Genomic DNA, 26,171 nt, shown 5'->3' on the forward strand with positions numbered 1-26,171 from the left:
TGAAACTAAAAGACTATAGCATTAATAAACAAAAACTTACTTGGCTTGGACTAAAGTAGCAGCATGAAAGATGGACATGAAAACAAGTGTCAGGAATGTGCAGAGCATAAATGTGGGATGTCGCCAGAAAGACAAACTGAAAACAATGAACTTAAATACTACAGACATGATTAGTGAAAACAGGTGCGTGACTCAAAACGTGAAACAGGTGCGTGACGTGACAGGTGAAAACTAATGGTTGCTATGGTGACAAAACAAACAAAAGTGCACAAAAAGTCCAAAAACAAAACCGAACATGACTAAAACAAAACAAGATCACACAGACATGACAGATTTACAGTAAAGTCTAATTTAAGGAAGCGGGGATAGGCAACACATGCTCTATTTCAGTTTTTCAAGGTGGTTTAAATTAATGTTTTAAATTGTATTTACAGTACCACATCAAATTATGATCTTAATTGGTTCTGTGACAGAGCTCTTAACTCAAAATACTTGTATCTGAAATCAACATCCTCCAACTAAATGAACTGAAATCAATTGAATTGGTGTAACATGCCTTTTAAAAATAAAAAAATAGATAAAGATAAGAAATATTGTGTCAGAAACTACTCAATAGAATGTTCTACTAACAATTACCATGTTAAGGTATGAGACTGAATTTATAAATAGTTATTAGCACCAGTCTCTGTTATGCTTAAGTCTAGTAATAGTACAAAATAATAATGGTGATAATACAAAATAAAAGCCTAAAATAAGTGTTATAATTAAGGCAACACATGAAGTAAGTGTCTATATTAGCCTACTATCAAAATGAGTATGAAATTGCAGGCTGACACACATCTTTGTTGACAGAAATGTTGACATTTTAATATTTATTCTACACATTTTTTACAACATTGGAAAACATTAGTAAAATGGAGGCTTCTCAGTGGGTGAGACAACTCCTGGTAATTATGGTCTTAGAATGGCCAAAGGAATAGATGCGTGTGTCTAAGTTAAAGAAAAAACAGTATGTCTTCTTCTAATGGATTTATTACAATCTTTGCAAGCTGGGTAACGTTTGCTGTGGTCTATAACAGCACACAAACAACAACTATCAGAGCTCTCCAACAAGTCAATACTATCAACCAAGCTCACTTTTGTGCATTCACGCACAGCATAACAATTTTGGTGAACACAATGAGACAAAGAAGGAGTGGCATAAAACACGTCTTTCTGTGGCAGCGTAGGAGAAAGTCATACATGTAAACAAACTACGGTGAGTTCATGGTCCGCTGAAATTAGTAGGACAAAACGGCGCTCGCCAAATGCTCTCATCAGTAAAGCATGTTTAACATAAACAGTGGGGTTTCTAACAAATAGGAAGGTTTGTGTCATGTTTGTCCTCCCACAGAAACCATATTGAAACAAAAAATATATTTTTCCAGAAAGCTAATCAATGAGCTTGTGGGCGGTTTGAGGGGACACACGTTTCAGCCTGAGCAGCCTTTTTTCACCTGGTGCTAGTGTTTGACTTGTCTCCATTGACTAGCATAACATTGTTTTTGAAAAAGTGCACGGGACAAAAACGGCTTTTTGAAAAAGTACAGGGGACATGTCCACCTCTGTACCCCATCTTCGCCCTCCCCCAAAACATACAAGCCAAATTTCAACCATGTCTGTGTGTGTGTTTTGAACTGAACCCAGGGGCCGATATGGTGTCATTCTTGGGCCGGTTTAGGCACCCGGTTCGCCACTTGAATAGCCCTGCTCTAAATTGTCCATAGGGATGAACTTAAGTGTGAGTGCTTGTTTGTCTATGTGATTGGCTAATGAGCAGTCCAGGGTGAACCTGAGATTGGCTGCAGTTTATCCATGACCAATTTGAGCTAAAGAAAATGGATGGACGGGATGCTTAAGTGAAGTTTTGTTGTGGATACAACAACTCTTGCTTTCTTTTATTTATTTATTTTTGTTATACAGCTAGACTTTAATGACTTACTTAAGTGACTTAATCTTGGTTTCCCAGCAGCTCCTGACAGCTGTTACCCCGCACCAGCAGCTCAGGTGCAGGATTAACAGTGACGACAATGGCTGCATGTTGAGAAAACAGTCATTAATCAAGACAGTTATTCATGCTCACACTGTGAACGGGCTATTTCCTGGATTCTGCAAGGCATTAGTTCTCAGAGACCAAATTAGATGGGTTATGCATGAGTAAAAGAAAGAAAATATGTATATGTCATACCAGCTGCTGTTTTACACATCACATTCGAGACATGCAATTTGCCCAAGACAGACGTGTCTTCACATTAACAGGTGGGAAGCATATTTCTCCATATATTACACAGTCTGTCATCAAGTGTGTGCCAGATTTGCATTTGATGATTTACTGTACACCTGGACATTCTAGGAATATGTGACAGAAATTACACTAATGAATAAAACTATGTTCGTTCGTGTGACACATTCACACACACTCTTAGACACCGTGATATTGTATTCACGCAGTGTCTTTCTCAAGGACACTTGGACATATCCCCTCTTCAAGCCAGGGGTCAAACATTCAACATTGTTGGAAGACTTGGCTGATGACTGTGACGTTAGTGTGTATATTTCAATATTTGCCAGGTTTGAGATGTCGCGTTTCTTAATGTGCTTGAGAGCGTTCAAGTTGCACACTTTTTTCTTACACAGACATGCTCTTACATTTGTTTTGAGCGTTAGCAGAGCGGCCATCCAGCATGCTCTAGCTCAGGGGTGTCAAACTCAAATACAGAGTGGGCCAAAATTTAAAACTGAACAAAGCCGCGGGCCAAGGTTGAAAAAATTAACCTTTTAATAGGTTGAATATTGAACAAGCAAGGCTTATATGACTTTATAGTGACATGCAAAATTGAGTTTCAAATAATAATAATAATAATTAAAAAATATCAATGGCATATCAAATACAATTTAAGTAAAAATTGAATGCCTCTTTTCTATTTGCAGCCTTCTGACGTAAATATCAACATTAACTTTTTCCACAGGCTAATAAATTTGAAAATAAAATAACAATGAATAAACCAACCATTCAGGACTTTAAACTGCTCAGTTTGCAACACACTGATCTAATCTGATGTGCCCAAGCCAATTACCTGCCATCTTTTCTTGGATGCTAGTTCATTAATGTCGGGGCTCAGGCTTGGAGCTGAGGCAACCTTCATTATCGAACGAAGGTGTTCATCAGTCATTATATCTCATCCACCCGGACCACAGTCTTGGGGACGTGCCTTAAAGGCACTGCCTTTAACATACTCTACGAGCTATCGTCACGTCCGCTTTTCATCCATTCTAACATCGTTCAGACCCAGTCACAAGATATGTGCGGCTTCTGTACGCACACACGAGTGAATGCAACGCATACTTCATCAACAGCGATACAGGTTACACTGAGGGTGCCAGTATAAAAAACTTTAACACTGTTAGAAATATACGCCACACTGTGAATCCACACCAAACAAGAATGACAAACACATTTCAGGAGAACATCCACACCGTAACACAGCATAAACACAACAGAACAAATACCCAGAATCCTTTGCAGCACTAACTCTTCCGGGATGCTACAAAATACACCCCCGCTACCAACAAACCTCCCCACACACACACACACCTTGTAGCGTCCCGGAAGAGTTAGTGCTGCAAAGGGTTCTGGGTGTTTGTTCTCTTGTGTTTATGTTGTGTTACGGTGCGTATTTTCTCCCGAAATGGGTTTGTCATTCTTGTTTGGTGTGGATTCACAGTGTGGCGTATATTTCTAACAGTTATAAAGTTTTTTTATGCGTCTACCCTCAGTGTAACCTGTATCGCTGTTGATGAAGTATGCGTTGCATTCAATTGTGCGTGCGTGCAGAGGCTGCACATGTTATGTGACTGGGCGAGCACTCGTTGGACTTGCTGAAAAGCAGACGTGACGATTTTCGGGAGGGGCGCTGAAGTTTGGAAGACTCCCGGGAGGGTTGGCAAGTATTAGAATTAGCAGTGAATGCGGTGTTACCGCGGCACCGTCGCAATATAAAATCGGCGGGCCAGCTCTAGTGTTAATTTGATATCGCCTCAAAGGCCAAGTGAAATTACACAGCGGGCCAAATTTGGCCAGAGTTAGACACCCATGCTCTAGCTAGACTATCACTATGCATCCCACTTGACATCCTCAAATGGATTATGCTACACTGTATGGACAAAATGCAAAAGTGAAGCTGTTTAACAAAGCACATTAATTCAGCAATAATGGAGTCTGAATGTTCAGTTATATGCTGTTTTGCTTTTTTTTGACCTCCTGACCACCTGATGTGGAGGTCTGGTCCTCTTCTCTAAACAAGGCCTAGAGCATCAAGCTTACCGTACCCTGGAAGGCATACAAAGCAGGTGAGTTTTTTTTCCCCATTTTATTTCACATGGTCTCATCAATGTTAATACTGGCTGCTCATTAACGGGGAGCTGCACTTTTAAAAAAAAACTATAATTCACAGTCCTTATAAGAGACAAGAACACGTCTTTTTTTAATGCATTCTAACTCGTAAATAAAAGTCAACTTACAATGGAGCCTATATGGTAGCCAAAGGGAGCCATGACTTCATTGGGTCTATTCTGCCCATAAAACCCACTAAAAAACATCTAAAAAGTGCCATTAATCCTTCATTCATATTTCGTGACCTGAATATTAAGTATTAGCAATATTGTTATTATCAGCGCTAACGTTAACGACCTACATCTAGTGGCGCATTGATCACAGAGAGGTACCTAGCTTATGCCGCTATAGTGACATCATCATTTGGGAATCTGCTGTCTGGCCTTTGACCTGGTGAAAGTTGATTCTAGATTATAAATCATGCCTTTAACCTGGATAGTGGAAGGATATGCCCGGAAAACCGAGAAGTTGGTACACTTTGACAGCCAACTTAGACCCGGAAATGTCGAAAAAGACCCAAAAAGATGCTCGGTTGCTCCCCCGTTTCGCATCTTGAGCCTTATGAGTCATTCGTCATCTAAATGGGAATATATCAAAATCTTAACAGTGGGCATCTCAGTGAGAGCAGAGAATGTTCAGTAAGTGATGTTTTATCATGTTTTTTGGCTCTCGTGATGTCTGCAGTAAGTAGTAGTCAGTAATGTTGTTGAAGTAAAAAGCCAACATTGCATCCATCCATCCATTTTCTACCGCTTGACCCTCTCGGGGCTGCAAGTGGGGCTGGAGCCTATCCCAGCCGCACTCGGGCAGAAAGCAGGCTACACCCTGGACAAGTCGCCACTTCATCACAGGGCCAACACAGATGCCATACCATACTAACTTTACAGACAGACAACCATAATCACACACCCAGGCCAATTTAGTGTTGCAAATCAACCTAAAGCCAAGGTTGTGATGAGTTTTTTAAATTAATGTGCTTTAAAATGAGCAAAAGACTTAAATATTACATATTATTATGAATGTGCCTTTAACTGCATTACATATATACTTACAGTGTGTATATAGAAAGATGATGGAGGCTTTTGGATGTTTTTAGAGCGCTTTATCTAGGCAGAATAGAGCGACTACCATTGACTCTATTTTAGCTGACTTTTGCCAGCATGTATTTAATATTTAGAATGCATTACAAAAAAAAGAAAAAACATATGTGTGCTTGTCTTACATAAGGATTGGGAATGATAGGCAAAATTCCCCCCAAAAAGTGCAGTTCCCTGTTACAGTCTGGTTTGGGTGTTGTTAGTACGGGCCCCAGGATATGAGATGGCAGGCCAAGTACTGATAGGATGTATTTATTAACAAAAATAAATACTGTAGTGCAACAGGGAAGTGCACTCGTAGCATAGGGAATGATATGCAGCATGGAAGCAAACAAAGAAAAATGATAAATAGCATCCTGATTTGCAACCAGGGCAGCTGTGTACTGATTGCCAATTAGGGACAAGGAAAATGTTGCTGGCAAACAGGAACTGGAAAAAAATATTGGCGTGCTGGACAGGAAATAGACATGTAAACTAAGAAAACTAATACTAATGTCTAAACTGTATTGCAAGACCATGACAAAAACAACAAAAAAAGAGATTAATTCACTTTCATAAGAATGTTATCAAACACTTCTTAGTCACATTCACACAACAACTTCCGTTGGGTCTAAAGATTGCTTCTGTACATATCATACTCATTTAGCATCCATCCATCCATCCATCTTCTTCCGCTTATCCGAGGTCGGGTCGCGGGGGCAGCAGCCTAAGCAGGGAAGCCCAGACTTCCCTCTCCCCAGCCACTTCGTCCAGCTCTTCCCGGGGGATCCCGAGGCGTTCCCAGGCCAGCCGGGAGACATAGTCTTCCCAACGTGTCCTGGGTCTTCCCCGTGGCCTCCTACCGGTCGGACGTGCACTAAACACCTCCCTAGGGAGGCGATCTGGTGGCATCCTGACAAGATGCCTGAACCACCTCATCTGGCTCCTCTCTATGTGGAGGAGCAGCGGCTTTACTTTGAGCTCCCCTCGGATGACAGAGCTTCTCATCCTATCTCTAAGGGAGAGCCCCGTCACCCGGCGGAGGAAACTCATTTCGGCCGCTTGTACCCGTGATCTTGTCCTTTCGGTCATAACCCAAAGCTCATGACCGTAGGTGAGGATGGGAACGTAGATCGACCGGTAAAGTGAGAGCTTTGTCTTCCGGCTCAGCTCCTTCTTCACCACAACGGAGCGATACAGCGTCCGCATTACTGAAGACGCCGCACCGATCCGCCTGTCAGTCTCACGATCCACTCTTCCCTCACTCGTGAACAAGACTCCGAGGTACTTGAACTCCTCCACTTGGGGCAAGATCTCCTCCGCAACCCGGAGATGGCACTCCACCCTTTTCCGGGCGAGAACCATGGACTCGGACTTGGAGGTGCTGATTCTCATCACAGTCGTTTCACACTCAGCTGCAAACCGATCCAGCGAGAGCTGAAGATCCTGGCCAGATGAAGCCATCAGGACCACATCATCTGCAAAAAGCAGAGACCTAATCCTGCAGCCACCAAACCGGATCCCCTCAACGCCTTGACTGCGCCTAGAAATTCTGTCCATAAAAGTTATGAACAGAATCGGTGACAAAGGGCAGCCTTGGCGGAGTCCAACCCTCACTGGAAACGTGTCCGACTTACTGCCGGCAATGCAGAGCATCAAAATATATTTCTTGATTTTGTTTGTGTAAAAAAAGTTGTTAAAAAATGTTTTAATAAAAAGCCGCTGGTTTCTTCAGTGGAAAAAGATGGAATGGTTTCGCAAGAAGCGCCTGCAAGCTCATGTACGCCACCCCAATTGGCTCAGTGTCTGTGGTGACTAAGAGTAGTACAGCACCTCTCAGTATGATTGTTATGTGTTAAAAGTCTTAATCATGATGTCCCAGCAGCCAGCAGTGCTCTGTACAGACAGGAGATATACTCCCTTGTGCTCCTAAATGAGAAAAACGAATATCCAGCACTGCCTAATCTGGTTTCTTTGATGTATTCATTTAGTGCAAGCAGGACATGGGTACTGGACAAAATCTGTTTTCATACATAAGCAGACACTATTGTCTCTAGCGGCAGCCTCATATCAGCTTTCTGCACTTATATCAGGCGTATATCAGACGTCTTCAACAGGGGGTCCATTCACAGAGGTACTGTAGGTGGGTCATAACATTTTTTGGTTGATTAGATTTAAAAATATATTTTTTTCTTTATATTAGCAGCACATTTAGATTTATTTAAAGTACACATTTTACCCTGCTGTTTCAAAATAAAACAAATTATTATATGATAATCATTATAGCACGCTAGTTCTCAGCAATTTGCGGCGCAAGCTTCCAGCTGGTGACCAGCAATGGTAGTTGACAGCGTGCTATTACTGCACCAGTCACCAGATAGCAATTAACGCACTAGTTTTTCGATAGTGATTTCCATGCTAGTTTCCAGCTAGCGATTAGCGTGCTAGTTGCCCTAAGAGTGGCACTATACTGTATTATTTAAATATCTTATACTATGTTATTGGGATATTTTAGTAATGCACAATAACAAGGTACCGTTAGGGTATTTAGTTTAATTAAAAACACAATTTCATACAGGATATATAAGTCAAGTAGGGTGGTCTTCGTTCCATCTCTATTTCAGTTTGGGGCATACTTGCCAACCCTCCCGGATTTTCCGGGAGACTCCCGAAATTCAGCGCCTCTCCCGAAAACCTCCCGGGACAAATTTTCTCCCGAAAATCTCCCGAAATTCTGGAGGAGCTGGAGGCCACGCCACCTCCAGGTTTATTGTTAGGTAGTTTCATTAACTTCCTCCCAGCGAGGCAACAACACACAACAACAGCAGTCACGTTTTGTCTACCGTAAAGCAGTTCGTCTGCCGTAAACAGCAATGTTGTGACACTCTTAAACAGGACAATACTGCCCTCTACTGTACATGCATATGTGACATTAACATCTACGGCTTTTAGAGAGTGCAGTGCACAACTGCGCACACAACAAGGAGACAAAGCAGAATGCATCATCAGAGAGGGTGTTCAGCATGGTTAGAAAAATAGTGACAGAGAATAGAACAAGGATGGACAATTCAACCCTTAACTCAACAATGAGTAGATGAGTGTTATGTGTGTGTATATAAATGAACACTGAAATTCAAGTATTTCTTTTATATATATATATATATATATATATATATATATATATATATATATATATATATATATATATATATATGTATATATATATATATATATATAATAAAATAAATATATATATATATATAGCTAGAATTCACTGAACGTCAAGTATTTCTTATATATATATATATATATATATATATATATATATATATATATATATATATATATATATATATATATATATATATAGCTAGAATTCACTGAAAGTCAAGTATTTCTTATATATACTGTATATATATATATATATATATATATATATATATATATGTGTGTGTGAAATACTTGACTTGGTGAATTCTAGCTGTAAATATACTCCTCCCCTCCTAACCACGCCCCCAACCACGCCCCCACCCCGCCCCCGACCACGCCCCCCGCCACCCTCCACCCCCACCTCCCGAAATCGGAGGTCTCAAGGTTGGCAAGTATGGTTTGGGGTTCCATGGATCTCTGCTCTATATGATAAGGAAATGTGCAAGTTTAGAGAATCTAACTTTAAAAAAATGTTTAAAAAAAATAAAAAATAAATTATCATACAGAAAATACATTTATAACGGTTTGATTATTAATTAATTATTAGTTTTTTCTTTATTTCCTCATCAGCGACGCTAGTTTCCAGCTAGCAATTACTGCCGCCAGTTCCAGCTAGCGATTTGCGTGCTAGTTGCCAGCTGGCAATTTGCGTGTTAGTTGCCAGTTAGCGATTAACGAGCTTGTACCCAGCTAGCTATTATCGCGCTAGTTGACAGCTAGTTGCCATCTAGCTATGAGTGGCTCTATACTGTATTATTTGAACATCTTATTGTATATTAGACTATTTTAGTATTGCATAACAACAAGGTACCTTTAGGATATTTAGTTTAATTAAAAACATTCCATCTCTACTTCACATTGCCTGCTCGATCAGAAAATTTGGACATTTTAAGATTATTACTTTTAAAAAATGATTAAAAGAAGAAAGAAAAACATAACCATTCAGAAAATATATGTATAACAGTTTAGTAAAAAAAACTTCATATTAATTTCATGAATTATTATTTGTTTTTTTCCTTCCATATAAGTGACAGCATGTCCATGATAGGAGGAATAGATGTAAAAACACTATCATTACACTGAGTTAGCTGTCAAAACACAACATCGTACAGTGGAAGGTTTGTGGCAACACTTACCACCAAACTCTTGAGAGACCTTGTAGTCATCAAGTCTGCATCAGAGGCAGCAGAGAGAAGCAACCAGTGGCTCAAAAAGAAAGGATAAAAAGAAAGGATCCCTGCCGGGCCCTTAAGGAAGGCAAGCCGGGTGCTATGCACCATGGTCAGCTTAGGCTTGACTCAGGGGACAGGATGCCCCTGTAATGCACAGTGCCTTTAGATGCACTACTTAGCATTACTAATCAATGCAACTCCTGAACAATTGGGCAGGGACTAATCACACTGGAGCTGGCCACCTGTGGTGAGGGTGTATCATGCTGAAGGGCCGAAACACCCGATGAGCCGCAGGAACCCCACTGATGATGCATCCCAAATCAATCTACCCAGAAAGCTTCTTCTACCAAGGAACTTTTGTATTTGCTTGACAAAGAATACAACTACTTATCATGTGTTTATGAAATATTTCAATCATGCCTTCAATAAAAATGAATTAATAACACCGTCATCTTTGTGTGGCGTTCTTGAGCCCGTAAGAGTTGGTCAGGGGCACTTTGGTTTTGTTTGAGGTAGTAGCTCTATATCTGGGATAGGTAAGAGACATCTAAGGACTTAAAACCATACAGGTGAAATTCAAAAAATAGAATATCATGCAAAAGCCCATTCATGTCAGCAACTTCAAATGTGAAACTAATATATGATATACACACTCCATCCATCCATCCATTTTCTACCGCTTATTCCCTTTGGGGTCGCGGGGGGCGCTGGAGCCTATCTCAGCTACAATCGGGCGGAAGGCGGAGTACACCCTGGACAAGTCGCCACCTCATCGCAGGGCCAACACAGATAGACAGACAACATTCACACTCACATCCACACACTAGGGCCAATTTAGTGTTGCCAATCAACTTATCCCCAGGTGCATGTCTTTGGAAGTGGGAGGAAGCCGGAGTACCCTGAGGGAACCCACGCAGTCACGGGGAGAACATGCAAACTCCACACAGAAAGATCCCGAGCCCGGGATTGAACCCAAGACTACTCAGGACCTTCGTATTGTGAGGCAGATGCACTAACCCCTCTGCCACCGTGAAGCCCTCACACACTCATTACATTTAAAGTGAGATATGTCAAACATTTATTTGTTTAAATTTTGATTATGTTTTTGCAAACCCAACATTTTCTGAGATTTTCAGTTCAATGTTTTTATAAGCTGTTAGCAATAATCACCACAAATATATCAAGAGACGGCTTGAAATATTTTGAGTTGCATGTTATGAGCCTATGTCATGTATTATTTTCACCTTGTAAATCTAATTGCTGGAATAAACAAATTTTGCACGAATTCCTGATTTTTTTTAGTTTCACCTGTACTTAAAGTGAGTTTGACACACCTTGTTCCAATTAAACATTCTGCATGAGTACAATCCTGCGCCCACCCATCTCTGTATGTGCAAAAAAGAGAGAGAGAGAGAGAGAGAGAGAGAGAGCCTCTTCCAGTGGCTGTGAGGAAGTCAAGTTGGACCTCGACGACATTACACAGCCTGCACCTCGTTCATAATGTGGCGTGTCAACATTAACACTGTGAATTCAATTAAATGGCGCCGACAGACGCATTGAGGTTGTCCAACATGAGCACAATTCTCGGTCTCTAATGTCATTAGCCCCGAATGATGGATGAATGATGGAAAGCTCAGTATATTATTTCATTTGACCAAAAAGCCTCGAGCATGCATGTCAGGCTAACACCTGTACTTACACCTGTTTAAATATGCTGGTGCTGGTCCCTTTGCAACCTACTATTCAAGGTAATCCTATTTGGAACACATGTTGTCCGTTCTGTGATGTCTAAATTGTTCTTGTTTTTAAACTCATAGAAAACAATAATATTACGTGAATCATGCCAATAAAAAATGTTTAACAACTGTATGGACAATGGTCTTAGCGGTCATGTAATCACTGCATAATATTAAAAATAGAAAAGCACTCGTAGAGCTCAGATCTCAGCCATGCCCTACCAGCCCAAAGTAAAAAAAAAAGTGATAAAGACTGGAACTTTTTGAGCTATCTATAGCTAAATGAAAGAGACAGTGAATTAATTATTTTGTCTCTGTGGGTGAGCATACATACACACAGACGTTGAGGCTCGTAATGTAAACGTCGGAGTGGAAATTTTCCGGATTAGCCTCAAAATGTATTGATTTGTTCCTTATCCCTTTTCGGACATTTCCTAAAAGTTTCATGAAAATGTGTCCGTAACTTTTTGAGTTATCTATAGTGGAATGAAAGAAACAGAGTGAATCTTCTTGTCAAGTCATCCACTCTCTTTGTGTCTGTGGGTGGAGGCGGGTCCATTAGCACACACACACACACACACACACACACACACACACACACACACACACACACACACACACACACACACACACACACACACACACACACGCACACACACACACACACACACACACACACACACACACGCACATTAATTAAGACTTGTAATCTAAACGTAAGGTAATGTAGTATTAATAATCCAGATGACCCCCAAAAATCTAATTAGTTGTTCCTCATCCCGTTTCAGGAATGTCTTGTGAAAAAAAATATGCCCATAAGATTTTTGCTAACTAAATAACAAACAAACCAACAAACAATGACATAACTTACTGGCAAAGATTGTACGGAAAAACTACTGCGGTACTGTGAAGATGCCGGACAGAACAATACTGGCATCTAGTGGCATTTAACAGATTTTGCTCATATTAATAGACGTATGTCAGTGGGATATAATAGGATAGACTTTATTTAACCCATTATGGGGAAAATGATTAAGTCATATTTGCATTTGTAAAAATTGACATTTTGGGGGGAAATTAAGGGAATCACGTGGCATGCTACTCCCCTGGGTGTTTGTCACAAACCCCGCCTCACCATTATTGCAGTGGTGTGGCGCAACCAACCGGGTTTTACTTGTGTGCTTTTATTTTGAAGGCCAGACTTTTGACAGGCTGCAGGATGTGCTATGCTGATGTTTCGTGAGTGTTTCCGAGGCCGAGTGGACACAAAGCTGTGCTGCTCTGCCAGTACCCGAAAAAAATAAATTTTCATGGAAGTTAAAAATCAGGAAAATTTCAGGAACAGGACAATGCTGAGAAAGAAGGGCAAGCTATTGGAGGGGAGCGCTATAAGTACACATTTATTTTTTTCATCAAAGAGCACTGTTTTATTGTCACTGTTATCAGAGATGCAATTTGTAGTTACCTGATTGGTTAAATTAATTTGTATATTTATTCTAACATAACTGTATTGCTCATTTTACAGAGGAACCTCGATTTACGAACCATCTATTTTCGAACTTTTGGATTTACAAATTTTTCGATCTGCCCAAGTATGCCTCCATGTGCGAACCATCTCTGTGTAGGAACGCTTAATTGAATCATTCATTTTTGTGCCTGCAGACAAAAACGCAGGGTCTGTCATTCCCGTGGCGGCGGAGCCTTACTTTCACTTTCTGCACAAAATACACACGTTTCAGGGCTTCAGTGTGTGTGTCTTTTGTGTGGTTTTCCTCTTTTGACCCGTTTTGTCCATTTTGCTAACTCATAATGAGTCCCAAAACGTCAACAGACCAGCTTGGATAAAGGCAGGAAATCCCTATGGATCTAAAAAAAATAAGACTATTTTCTAGTAGTACAGTACAGTAATTGCGCTCGCAAGTGTGATTGATGAATACTGAAGAAGTACCTGACCTTTCTGGAAAGGTATGCCAGAGCAGACTTTTTGCACAGAGAGAAAAAGATACGACAGTTACCGCTCCTTAAACACAAGGGAGCACACACGCAAACAGGAAAGAGGGTGGAAGGTGGGGGCCGGGGGCTGGAGCTCTGTCTGTCTGATCTTTGTCGATGTGGGTGGAGTTAATTTTTTTAACTGTTAATTATTGCAGCGATATGGCTGTTAAAGTTAAGGATTTCTGATCGTTTGGGAGGGCACCATAGTGACTTTTGTGTGTGTGTGTGTGTGTGTGTGTGTGTGTGTGTGTGTGTGTGTGCGTGTGTGTGTGCGTGTGCGTGTGTGTGTGTGTGTGTGTGTGTGTGTGTGTGTGTGTGTGTGTGTGTTGGTAAAGCAGCGCATAAAACACAGTTCTGTTTGTTTTTAAATAGAAAGTAGATCCATCATCCCTTGTTATGTTTGTTTGATATGCAGTACTGTATAGCATGTTATATTGTGTTCAAAGTGTACAAACCTTCACTAAAATATGGACCTTTGCTGAGGCTGGAACCCATTATTCATATTTACATTGTTTCTTATGGGGAACTCTGCTTCATTTTAAAATCATTTTCGATTTACGAACCATGTTCAAGAACCGATTAAGTTTGTAAATCGAGGTTCCACTGTATACCAACATGTTTTATTTATGGTTCTATAGATATTATCATACCATATTCCAAGGTTTATTGCTCTTATTTGGTTCCGGACATGACTGCGATGTATGAGTTTTCGCAAAGTAGGAATCATTAATTATAAATCAAATATTTTCATAGCTTGTGCATAAAAAACTTGTTTACGGCCTAAATATGTTTTTCAACATTATAAAAAAAAAAAAAAATTAATAAATAACAAAATTTAGTCACATAATCCAATATAGCACACACGTCAAAATCAAGGCCTGGGGGCCAGATCTGGCCAGCAACAACGTTTTATGTGGCCCACGAAAGACTGGAAATATATTTTGTCAATAAAGAACTTCATCTTTGTTGCTTAATGGATTTGTTCTTTCAATTTTAAATTGTCTTGTAAAATTAGATATTACATGATCAACCAAAAACATCATATTAACACACATTCCAAACATTTTGTAAAAACAAAAATAAATAGTTGAATATCTGTTGACATGAGGCGATTTTACATTAAAATTCATATATATTTTTACTGTTACAATCGACCCTGTGAGGGCAGCCATAACTGCTGTGACCCTCAATTTAAACGAGTTTGACACTCCTGCAATAGAGTAATGCTTCCGGAAACGTCTGGAAAAGTCCACTACGCTGTTGTTGCTGCTGCCGCGAAAAAGCTAAGTACTATCTTTCTATCTGTGTGCTTCTATTTTTTTTTACAGCTTTCTTTATTCCTCCTCAAACCTATTTAGTAGTCTTATCAAACTTGCAAAGCACCCACTCTCTGTCTCACCGCCCCTCTCTCAGCTAGTTAGCTGCTAAGCTAAGAAAGCTAAACTAGTCGCGGCTCAAAGCAACTACGCTACAAAGGCGTCTGCTACTCTTCGTCTATTGCTCCAAAGACAGCAACAACTCGACTCGGTGAAAGAAACAACCTAGCAAGCTGATAAGCCACTTCTCCAAAGACAGCAAGAACTCAACTCGGTGAATGAAACAGCGTGAGTGTGGCTCCCTGCTCTTTGTGCATTGTTCTCATGGATAGGTTGGCCCTACTAGAGGACCCTGTCCGCCAGTTAGAGCAGAGTAATTTCGTAACTTTAGACGCTGCGGACACATTTGATAGCGTTAGCTGTAGCGAGCTGACTAGCCCAGTTAGTAGCAGCCCTAAGCGGCCTACAAGCCACGGTGAACCGTTTGAGACGCATAATATATTTAGCCCTTTAGCTAGTCCTATACCCCAGTATACTGGGCACCACGCCTTAGTCTTAGGGGACTCCATCACCCGAAACATACAGCTCAGCAAACCAGCCATAATTAAGTGAATTCCCGGGGCCAAAGCACCTGACATTGTAGCGAGTCTTAGGGAGCTGACTTGCAACAGGCCTAGTAAACACGTACGACAGGCTAATCGCACTACTAGCTACCCGAACATAGTTGTACATGCCAGCTACAATGACACTAGGATGAGACAGTCAGAGATTACAAAGAGGAACATAGCAAGGATTTGTAATCTTGCTAGAAAGATATCCCGGCATTAAGTACTTGTCTCTGGACCCCTGCCTGTGAGAGGCAACGATGAGAGGTATAGCAGATTAGTATCGCTTAACAAGTGGCTCGTTTATTGATAATTGGTCCTCTTTCTGGGGAAAATCGGGCTTACTAACCGAGAAAGCGGCATCACTCTCTCCAGAAATATAGACCACTATTTGAGTCAAGCTTGACTAACTACACTAGGGCAAGCTCGGACACAAGCAATTACTTTGTCTGTTAGTCCGGGTGAGCTCGAGCTAACCAGCGCCAGGCTGGTATATTCCTGCACAGATAGCATTTTTCGTAGAATAATACATAACTCATATAATGTTTTTTTGTAGTGACTGTGCCAAAGGTGAACATGCATTAGACTGAGGGGGAAAATTATGACGCGTAAAGTCATCCTCGTCCGGACAGAAGGATGTCACGGCAGTGTGGCTGGATCAAAAGAGACGTCGGAGACGCTTTACTGAATCAAAAGTTGCTTTATTACAAGCAAGTGTAATTATACAGGGCTGCAGTCCCCGGAGGAACCTAGGTCAAAAAAATGAAGGACTCCTAAACTGGAGAAGCCAAACCACCAGTCTTATATTCCTACCTCCTGTCTGTGTGCGTGCGCTGGGTCAGGAGAGCAGATCCTGACCATAAAAGGAGATGTGCGTGTGTAAGTGTCTGGAAAACAACTGCTTTAAGTCATAACTTAAATGTTGGCGTTGAGCTAGACAGGTAGTCTCCTCTCAAGGATATGGTTATCATTTTTGCATTCTAAGTCCCAATTAGGGCCTCTTTCCTATGAGAAGTGATCCAATCCACCTGCGAATATCAAATTAAGGGGCCTTATATTATTATGTGCTCAAACTGAAATACCACTGTTTACTTAAACTTGATGGTTTGCTTTGTAAAGGATGAATATGAACATTTACCATATGTAGAACAAAGAGTTAATTAATTCACTTCAATTTATTGCTAACTATGGATGCTGATGAGTCATCCGTGTTGCTGCTATTTGATCTTGGCGCTGCTTTCGATGCTGTCGATCATAACATTCTATTAGCACGTATCAAAACACATATTGGTATGTCAGACTTAGCCTTTTCTTGTTTAACTCCTATCTTACTGACAGGATGTAGTGCGTCTCCCAAAACAATGTGACTTTGCAGTATGTTCCACAGGGTTCGGTTCTTGGCCCTGTACTCTTCAGCATCTATATGCTGCCGCTAGGTAACATCATACGCAAATACGGTGTTAGCTTTCACTGTTATGCTGATGACACCCAACTCTACATGCCCCTAAAGCTGACCAACACGCCAGATTGTAGTCACCTGGAGGCGTGTCTAAATGAAATTAAACAATGAATGTCCAGCAACTTTTTGCATCTTAACACTAAGAAAACAGAAATGTTGATTATCAGTCCTGCTAGGCACCGACACATATTTAATAATACCACCTTAACATTTGACAACAAAACAATTACACAAAGCGACTCGTTTAAAAATGTCAGTATTATTTTCGACCCAACTCTCTCATTTGAGTCACACATTAAGAGTGCTACTAAAACAGCCTTCTTTCATCTCCGTAATATCGCTAAAATTCGTCCCATTTTGTCCACCACAGACGCTGAGACCATTATTTATGGGTTCGTTACGTCTTGTCTCGATTACTGTAACTTATTATTTTCGGGTCTCCCTATGTCTAGCATTAAAAGATTACAGTTGGTACAAAATGCGGCTGCTAGACTTTTGACAAGAACAAGAAAGTTTGATCATATTACGCCTATACTGGCTCACCTGCACTGGCTTCCTGTGCACTTAAGATGTGACTTTAAGGTTTTACTACTTACGTATAAAATACTAAACGGTCTAGCTCCAGCCTATCTTGCTGATTGTATTGTACCATATGTCCCGCCCAGAAATCTGCGTTCAAAAAATTCCAGCTTATTAGGGATTCCCAGAGCCCCAAAAAATCTGCAGGCTTTAGAGCGTTCTCTATTCGGGCTCCAGTACTCTGGAAAGCCCTAACAGTAACAGTTAGAGATGCTACCTCAGTAGAAGCATTTAAGTCCCATCTTAAAACTCATTTGTATACTCTAGCCCAGGGGTCGGCAACCTTTAACAGTCAAAGAGCCATTTTGACCAGTTTCACAAATTATAGAAAACAATGGGAGCCACAAAAAATTTTTGAAATTTAAAATGAAATAACACTGCATACAAAGTTATTTTTTTTGCATTGTGCTATGTATAAACTAGGGGTCTCAGACACGCTGCCCACGCCTTAATATTTGAATGCTGGTGCGGCACGCGGGTTTTATATAAATGGCGCTTGTCAGCGTCATGCGTGCCGTGATGGTACAGCATATAGCACTTACTACAACCAGCGTGCCTGATCAGCCACGCGTTGTATGGGGCCTCCGCTTGCTCACGTAGGTGACAGCAAGGCATACTTGGTCAACAACCACACAGGTTACACTGACGGTGGCGGTATAAAAAAAACTTTAACACTCTTACTAATAATGCGCCACACTGTGAACCCACACCAAACAAGAATGACAAACACATTTCGGGAGAACATCTGCACCGTACCACAACATAAACACAACAGGACAAATACCCAGAATCCCATGCAGCCCTAACTCTTCCGGGATACATTATACACCCCCGCTACCAAACCCCGCCCACCTCAAGTGAAGCACAGAGGGGGTGGGGGTTGATGTGTGAGGGAGCAGGGTTGGGGTGGGGGCGGGGTTTGGTGGTAGCAGGGGTGTATAATGTAGCCCGGAAGAGTCAGGGCTGCATGGGATTCTGGGTATTTGTTCTGTTGTGTTTATGTTGCGTTAAGGTGCAGATGTTCTCCCGAAATGTGTTTGTCATTTTTGTTTGGTTTTGGTTCAAAGTGTGGCGCATTATTAGTAAGAGTGTTAAAGTTGTTTTATATGGTCACCGTCAGTGTAACCTGTGTGGCTGTTGACCAAGTATGCCTTGCTGTCACGTACGTGAGCAAGCTGAAGATGCATACTGTATAACAAGTGGATGGGCTGGCAGCTGTTAATACAGAATGTAGAGGGCGCCAAATGCTGTACCATCATGGCACGCCCTCATTATAACTGTAAGGGTGAAAATCGGTGAATATTAATCCCTGGAGGTTTCTGCGAGAGGCACTGAAATCCGGAAGTCTCCCGGGTTCGGCATGTAAGATACTGGGCCGCATCAGAGTGATCAAAGAGCCGCATGCGGCTCCGGAGCCGCGGGTTGCCGACCCCTGCTCTAGCCTTTAAATAGACCCCTTTTTAGACCAGTTGATCTGCTGTCTCTCTTTTCTGCTCTTCCCCCCTCTCCTGCGCGGAGAGAGTATCAGGTGACCACGAATCAGCCTCCACGGCTGTTCAAAGTCAGGACCCAGGATGGACCACTCCTCCATGCATCAGTTGGTGACATCTCTGCACTGCTAAATTGCCTCCATTCAATATGATCCCCTGCTGGCCCCACTATGGACTGGACTTTCACATGAAGTCAGGACCTAGGGTGGACCACTCCTTATGCATCAGTCGGTGACGTCTCTACGCCCCGACGTGTCTACATGCAAGAGGATCCCCTGCTGGCTCCAGTGTAGACTGGACTCTCACGTTATTAACTGTATCCACTCGGCATCCATTGCACCGGTCACCCATGGGGGATCCCCACATCTGCGGTCCCATCCAAGGTTTCGCGTTGTTCCCATTTGGTTAAGTTTTTTCTTGATGTTGTTGTGGTTTGTGCAGCCCTTTGAGACATTTGTGATTAAGGGCTCCTGTATATAAGTAAACTTTGATTGATTGATTGAATGATTTCTGAAGCTGAGCCAATCAGTGGCCACGATACTGAACAGGGCGCTCCGATTGGTTTGATCTCCTCTAGTGGCCAATACTACTGTAGTATTGATATTTTTTGTTTACTTAACCATTGTTATGCTTGAAAATGTGCTTTAAAATGTTTAAAACATTCAATAAAAATCTGCGATATGGTAAAGAGGCAATGTTAAAAGCGCGACGTGGGACGACTGTATTCTTTTCCCTGGCTTTCGTGAGTAGTGTGTATTAAAACAGGAAGTGAACAAATAAACGAGTGATTGTTTTTTTACAAAGAAGGGGTGGGATTAAATACAATGTGCTTCTTCGTACTCCTTTTCTGACTAATTGTAAACATGAGATATGCTCCAATTTTACCCCATTTGCATCTTCCAAATAAAGTAAACTCAATCAATCCCTCTTCGGCATCATAGTGACCCACAATAAGTACAAAAAAGTCAAACAAAAAGTAAAACAACAGCTATTTGGAGTACCTTTTTAATTCTTTTGAGGCAGATTTTTACGGAATGTTCAACTGTTTTACTCCAAATTATACCTGTTTGATTTTAGAGGTGTCACTGTGTATATAAAACATGGATTCAAAAGTGTGGATATGAAAAGCTGCATAGTGATTAAATCCTCGCTTTTCAACAGCTGCAATCGTATTCACGCATGAGATGACATGCATTGATGAACAACAAGCTAAAAGAGTATACTATTGGTCATCCATCACACGATGTACTGCACTAATGAACAAAAAAACGCAGTGATTTGTGTGTGTGACCTCAAATCCAGCATGTTTGAAAGGTCAATACCCAAAGGGCAGCTTTGCAGATATAATTTCTTATTGATTTACCCTCTAAACTAGCAAATAATAGCAGCAATGGTGGAAAATATTGAGACTGCACCAGTGGAGCATTAACCGGGGGACATTAGCATTTAAAACAAATATAGCTTTAAGCATGAAGTGATTTATTAAAATATGTTTCATAAATCATACAGGGTTTTTATTTAGAAACAAAACAACGCTTTGACACAATATAGATCAGATTTTTTCTATTGTAAAGGATTTTTTCATATATGCTGAAGCTTTAAAAAAAAGTCTGATTATTCTTCAGTGCATAGAGCCTATGATGTCTGCCCAATAACAAACATGGATCTAGTCTTACAACTTTCATAACAACTTGCTTTTATTGTGCAGCATCTTTATGCATTATTGCACATATTGTGACTAAATACAAGACTGAGTGAGGTGTTTAAAAATTTGCGTCATAAAAAACTCAACACTTATACAATCACTCACAAAATTATTTTTCAATACAAATATTGTCAGAAATGTGGCATTTTTCCACACTCCGACTACTTTTACACGAGGGGAAACATAGAAAGTAATTTGCTTTAGACTTTGGGAATATCTTGGTTTTATTTACTTTTAAGTTTTTTCAATCCCTTCCTCCCCAAAGCCACCTTTTGAAAGTCACGCAAGGTCTCTCCCTCATTTACCTCCTCGCTTGCTAGCTGAGGCTGAAGCGTGCACCCCCTCTGTCCAAGATCTTGGCGTGTCCCCAAGGTTAGTCCTTGTCCGGGCCTGTGCACGTTCCCCGCTTTGTCAGACTCGCAGAGCGCCCGCGCTCTCTCTTGGCCCTTACCGCGCAGTCCCCTTTGCGCGAGGAAGTGGCCGATGTGCGTAGGGTTGATGGAGGGTGCATGAGTGTATTGCGGTGCGGGTAAGCCCACGAGAGAGAGAGGCTGGATCACAGTGTTGCTGACGTTGGATGGCGGGTGGCGTTGGGGTCGAAGGTGCTTGTGGGCTGCAGTTTTGTAGGATGGGTTTTTAACACAAGCCTGCTTCCTTCTTTCCTTTGACAGATCCCCCAGCGCTGTGGAGAGATGGAATGCAAGTTATCGCATAAAAACTCTATGCCAGGAGTGCCCAAAATGGGGACCGTGGGCCAAATTTGGTGCGTCGAGTTATTTGGTTTGACCCACCACACTGTTGCTTCCCAAATGTAACATTGTAAATATGTATATTCTAGCGTACCAATATTTTGGTACCGGTACTAACTTTTCGGTGCTTTTCGATACAGTTCTAAATAAAGGGGACCACATTATTGGCTTTATTTTAACAAAAAATCTTAGGGGACATTAAACATATGTTTTTTTTATTGCAATTAGTCCTTCAATAATAATAGTGAACATGCTAGACAACTTGTCTTTTAGTAGTAAGTAAACAAACAAAGGCTCCTAATTAGTCTGCTGACATATGCAGTAACATATTGTGTCATTTATCATTCTATTATTTTGTCAAAATTATTAAGGACAAGTGGTAGAAAATTAATTATTAATCTACTTGTTCATTTACTATTAATATCTGCTTCATACTTGCCAACCCTCTCGAATTTTCCGGGAGACTCCCGAATTTCAGTGCCTCTCTCGAAAATCTCCCGGGACAACCATTTCGAATTTCTCCCGATTTCCAGCCGGACTTAAGGCACGCCCCCTCCAGGTCTGTGCGGACCTGAGTGAGGACAGCCTGTCGTCACGTCCGCTTGGCCAACCAAAAAGTAACCACAGAACACTATACCGTATAGTGTTCTGTGGTTACTTTTTGGTTGGCCAACGGTTTACGTTGTATTGTGCACCCTGACGGCAAGTGTGGGAGTCGGTTCTGAAGTTTGAAGTAAAGAGACGTAACTTCGTCACCTCGCCTGGTTATTGACTCCAACCCAGAATATTACACTGCCCATACCTACGCTCCTTCAAAGGCTGTGCTACTGGCTGCAAAGCATTGCACTTTCAAATACAACAATGAATAGAGAGGAGTGTTATATGTGTAAATAAATGAACACTGAAATTCAACTATTTATTTTATTTACGGCGGCTGGACTTTAGCCACTAGCTAGCTAGCCATGTCTTAAAGCACCTCTTCCTGAGGGCGTTTCAGTGTTATAACTTCACCTTTATCGTTAGTTTTTAAGCCACAATGGGTCCGTTCTCCCTTTTCTGTCTACACACTGTGTCTGCTTGTAAGTACTCCGTGATTGTGTGCTACCGAACATGTTCGTCTGCTCGTAAACTAGCAATGACGGGACGACGATAAACACACAAGGTTTGTATTTTCTTCTATGTAAGTGCATTTACAAAATGTAAACATTAGGGGTGTAACATTTGATCAATACATCGATATATCCATTTATATTTATACATTTCAAGTATATCGAACTGTGCTCGGCAAGTTTGCCTTTCAAGAGGCAAGTATCGATCCAAGATCGTTTAAAAAGGGAATCCATCGATTTTATTGATACTACAAAAAGGAAAACATTGGATTTAAAGGGGAACATTATCACAATTTCAGAAGGGTTAAAACCATTAAAAATCAGTTCCCAGTGGCTTATTTTATTTTTAAGTTTTTTTCAAAATTTTACCCATCACGCAATATCCCTAAAAAAAGCTTCAAAGTGCCTGATTTTAACCATCGTTATATACACCCGTCCATTTTCCTGTGACGTCACATAGTGATGCCGATACAAACAAACATGGCGGATAGAACAGCAAGTTTATAGCGACATTAGCTCGGATTCAGACTCGGATTTCAGCGGTTTATGCGATTCAACAGATTACGCATGTATTGAAACGGATGGTTGTAGTGTGGAGGCAGGTAGCGAAAACGAAATTGAAGAAGAAACTGAAGCTATTGAGCCATATCGGTTTGAACCATATGCAAGCGAAACCGACAAAAACGACACGACAGCCAGCGACACAGGAGAAAGCGAGGACGAATTCGGCGATCGCCTTCTAACCAACGATTGGTATGTGTTTGTTTGGCATTAAAGGCAACTAACTACTATGAACTAGGTTTAGAGCATATAAAATACATTTGGCAACAACATGCACTTTGAGAGTGCAGACAGCCCAGTTTTCATCAATTAATATATTCTGTAGACATACCCTCATCCGCTCTCTTTTCCTGGGGGTCTGGCGGCAGATTTCTTTGACTTTATCGTTGGAAATGCATCTGCTTTGAGTGTCGCAGGATATCCACACATTCTTGCCATCTCTGTCGTAGCATAGCTTTCGTCGGTAAAGTGTGCGGAACAAACGTCCAATGTCTTGCCACTTTTGCATCTTTGGGCCACTGGTGCAACTTGAATCCGTCCCTGTTCGTGTTGTTACACACTCCGACAACACACCGACGAGGCATGATGTCTCCAAGGTACGGAAAACAGTCGAAAAAACGAAAAATAACAGAGCTGATTTGACTCGGTGTTTGTAATGTGTTTTGAGAAAATGGCGGATTGCTTCCCGATGTGACGTCATCGCTCCGAGAGCGAATAATAGAAAGGCGTTTAATTCGCCAAAATTCACCCATTTAAAGTTCGGAAATCGGTTAAAAAAATATATGGTCTTTTTTCTGCAACATCAAGGTATATATTGATGCTTACATAGGTCTGGTGATAATGTTCCCCTTTAAGAACGGCAGACCTTATATGAAGTTTAGCACTTGTAATAATAAGGAATTTAAGCGTTAAGTCTATGTTTACTGTCTATGGCGTCATCAAAACAAAAACAGCCATCTGTGATGGTCGAGAAAGGTCATAACGAGGTGTAATATCTGTGATATGTGTGTCTATCTTTAAAAGATGGTGCTGTTGTGTGTGATGTGTGCGAGTGCGGCAGACTAGTGAAAGGACTGTAGTCCGCGAGTATTTGGGTGTCTCTGTGTTCAGTGTTTAAACGTAAGTTGTAGCCAACAGCAGGCGCAACTCTCGTTTATATTTATGTTTTGACTCCTTGAGTTTGTTACCGCTTGTTAAGAAAGTGTCTGAGAGTGCATCGCTGACTGTCTCCTTCTCCACTGCCGGGCATTTCAATATCATAACTGTTAGCTACAGCACGATTGCAAAAGCCCCAATAAATACACAATGATAAAGCCGCAACACAACTTTATACCACAGAAGACACGGTGCAAGTTAACGACTTGATACCGACTCCCAGAAAACAAGGAGAAGTTATTTCATGAGTATCAAATAATACAAAAGATGAATCAAGGAGGCTATGGAAGTGAGGGACCAACACCATCAACAAGGATGAGGAGACATACATGCTTCCGCACACCTGGGACGCTGTCCGTCACCGGCAAGAGAGGGCTGAGAATAGATACTGAATGACTAGGTCAAGGAACTTTATTTAGAGGGTAATTCTACTATTAAAGTGTTGGCTACTATACTTGTATTGAAAGTTGCTGGAATGTTTAAAATGTGAGAAGAAAATGTTTCCTCGTGCTTATTCAACCTAAAGTTTTGGTTGCACTTTATTCAAATACGATGTGAATGCATTGGCCATTAATTGTTGTTTACTTGCTTCTTTGTATCCATCGTTCATTTAGACATAATTCCCTTACAAGAAATAACAGGAATATAGGAAACTTCACCTGCAGTGTTCAGTATCCACTAATTATTTCACAGTCACACTGCTTGAATTGGTTTGCTAAAAAGTTACCGAACCGATTTTAACTCACTGTATCATTTCGTATCGTATCATTCTAAAAATAAATTATGTCTACTGAATCTAGAGATGTCCGATAATATCGGCCTGCCGATAAATGCGTTAAAATGTAATATCGGAAATTATCGGTATCGTTTTTTTATTATCGGTATCGTTTTTTTTATTATCGGTATCGTTTTTTTAAAAATTAAATCAACATAAAAAACACAAGATACACTTGCAATTAGTGCACCAACCCAAAAAACATCCCTCCCCCATTTACACTCATTCACACAAAAGGGTTGTTTCTTTCTGTTATTAATATTCTGGTTCCTACATTATATATCAATATATATCAATACAGTCTGCAAGGGATACAGTCCGTAAGCACGCATGATTGTGCGTGCTGCTGGTCCACTAATAGTACTAACCTTTAACAGTTAATTTTACTAATTTTCATTAATTACTAGTTTCTATGTAACTGTTTTTATATTGTTTTACTTTATTTTTTTATTCAAGAAAATGTTTTTAATTTATTTATCTTATTTTATTATTATTTTTAAAAAGTACCTTATCTTCACCATACCTGGTTGTCCAAATTAGGCATAATAATGTGTTAATTTCACGACTGCATATATCGGTTGATATCGGTATCGGTTGATATCGGTATCGGTAATTAAAGAGTTGGACAATATCGGAATATTGGATATCGGCAAAAAGCCATTATCGGACATCCCTAACTGAATCGTATCGACAACCACAAATATCAAATTGAATCGTTGTTAAAATTAATCATTACACTCATAGTAAACATAGTAGGCTACTAAATGTTTGCAGTTACACAACAGCTAAGCACACAAGCTCGACGGTGTGTCCTTAATTGAACAATATTGCAGTCTAAAACACATTTGTAAATTTTAAAATGTGTCAAATAACTCTAGCTGCATATTACTAACACATACAGTCTCCAGCGCAGAAGCGTACTATAAAGTATCAAGTAACAAACGTGTGCGCATCATTCAACTTATTGCGTTATGAACTTAATTAGTATGAACGCCTAAAACAACAATTACCACCCAGTTCAAAGAGTCTATTCCAGACATTTACAAA

At 40.7% G+C, this 26,171-nt stretch overlaps 1 protein-coding gene across 4 annotated transcripts in view; it reads right to left on the bottom strand.

The window, feature by feature from the left end:
• Positions 1-20,751: 20,751 nt before the first annotated feature.
• The window catches only part of LOC133599191 (glucocorticoid modulatory element-binding protein 1-like), a 47,040-nt gene continuing 41,620 nt past the window's right edge, over positions 20,752-26,171 (bottom strand). For all 4 annotated transcript variants that reach the window (XM_061952029.1, XM_061952021.1, XM_061952037.1 and 1 more), the window contains exon 10: positions 20,752-21,457. In XM_061952029.1, the coding sequence (XP_061808013.1) occupies positions 21,000-21,457 (458 nt within the window). In that variant the 3' untranslated portion in view covers positions 20,752-20,999. The remainder of the gene's footprint in view (positions 21,458-26,171) is intronic.

The sequence above is a fragment of the Nerophis lumbriciformis genome, linkage group LG04 (genome assembly GCF_033978685.3).
Source record: "Nerophis lumbriciformis linkage group LG04, RoL_Nlum_v2.1, whole genome shotgun sequence".
Lineage (NCBI taxonomy): Eukaryota > Metazoa > Chordata > Actinopteri > Syngnathiformes > Syngnathidae > Nerophis > Nerophis lumbriciformis.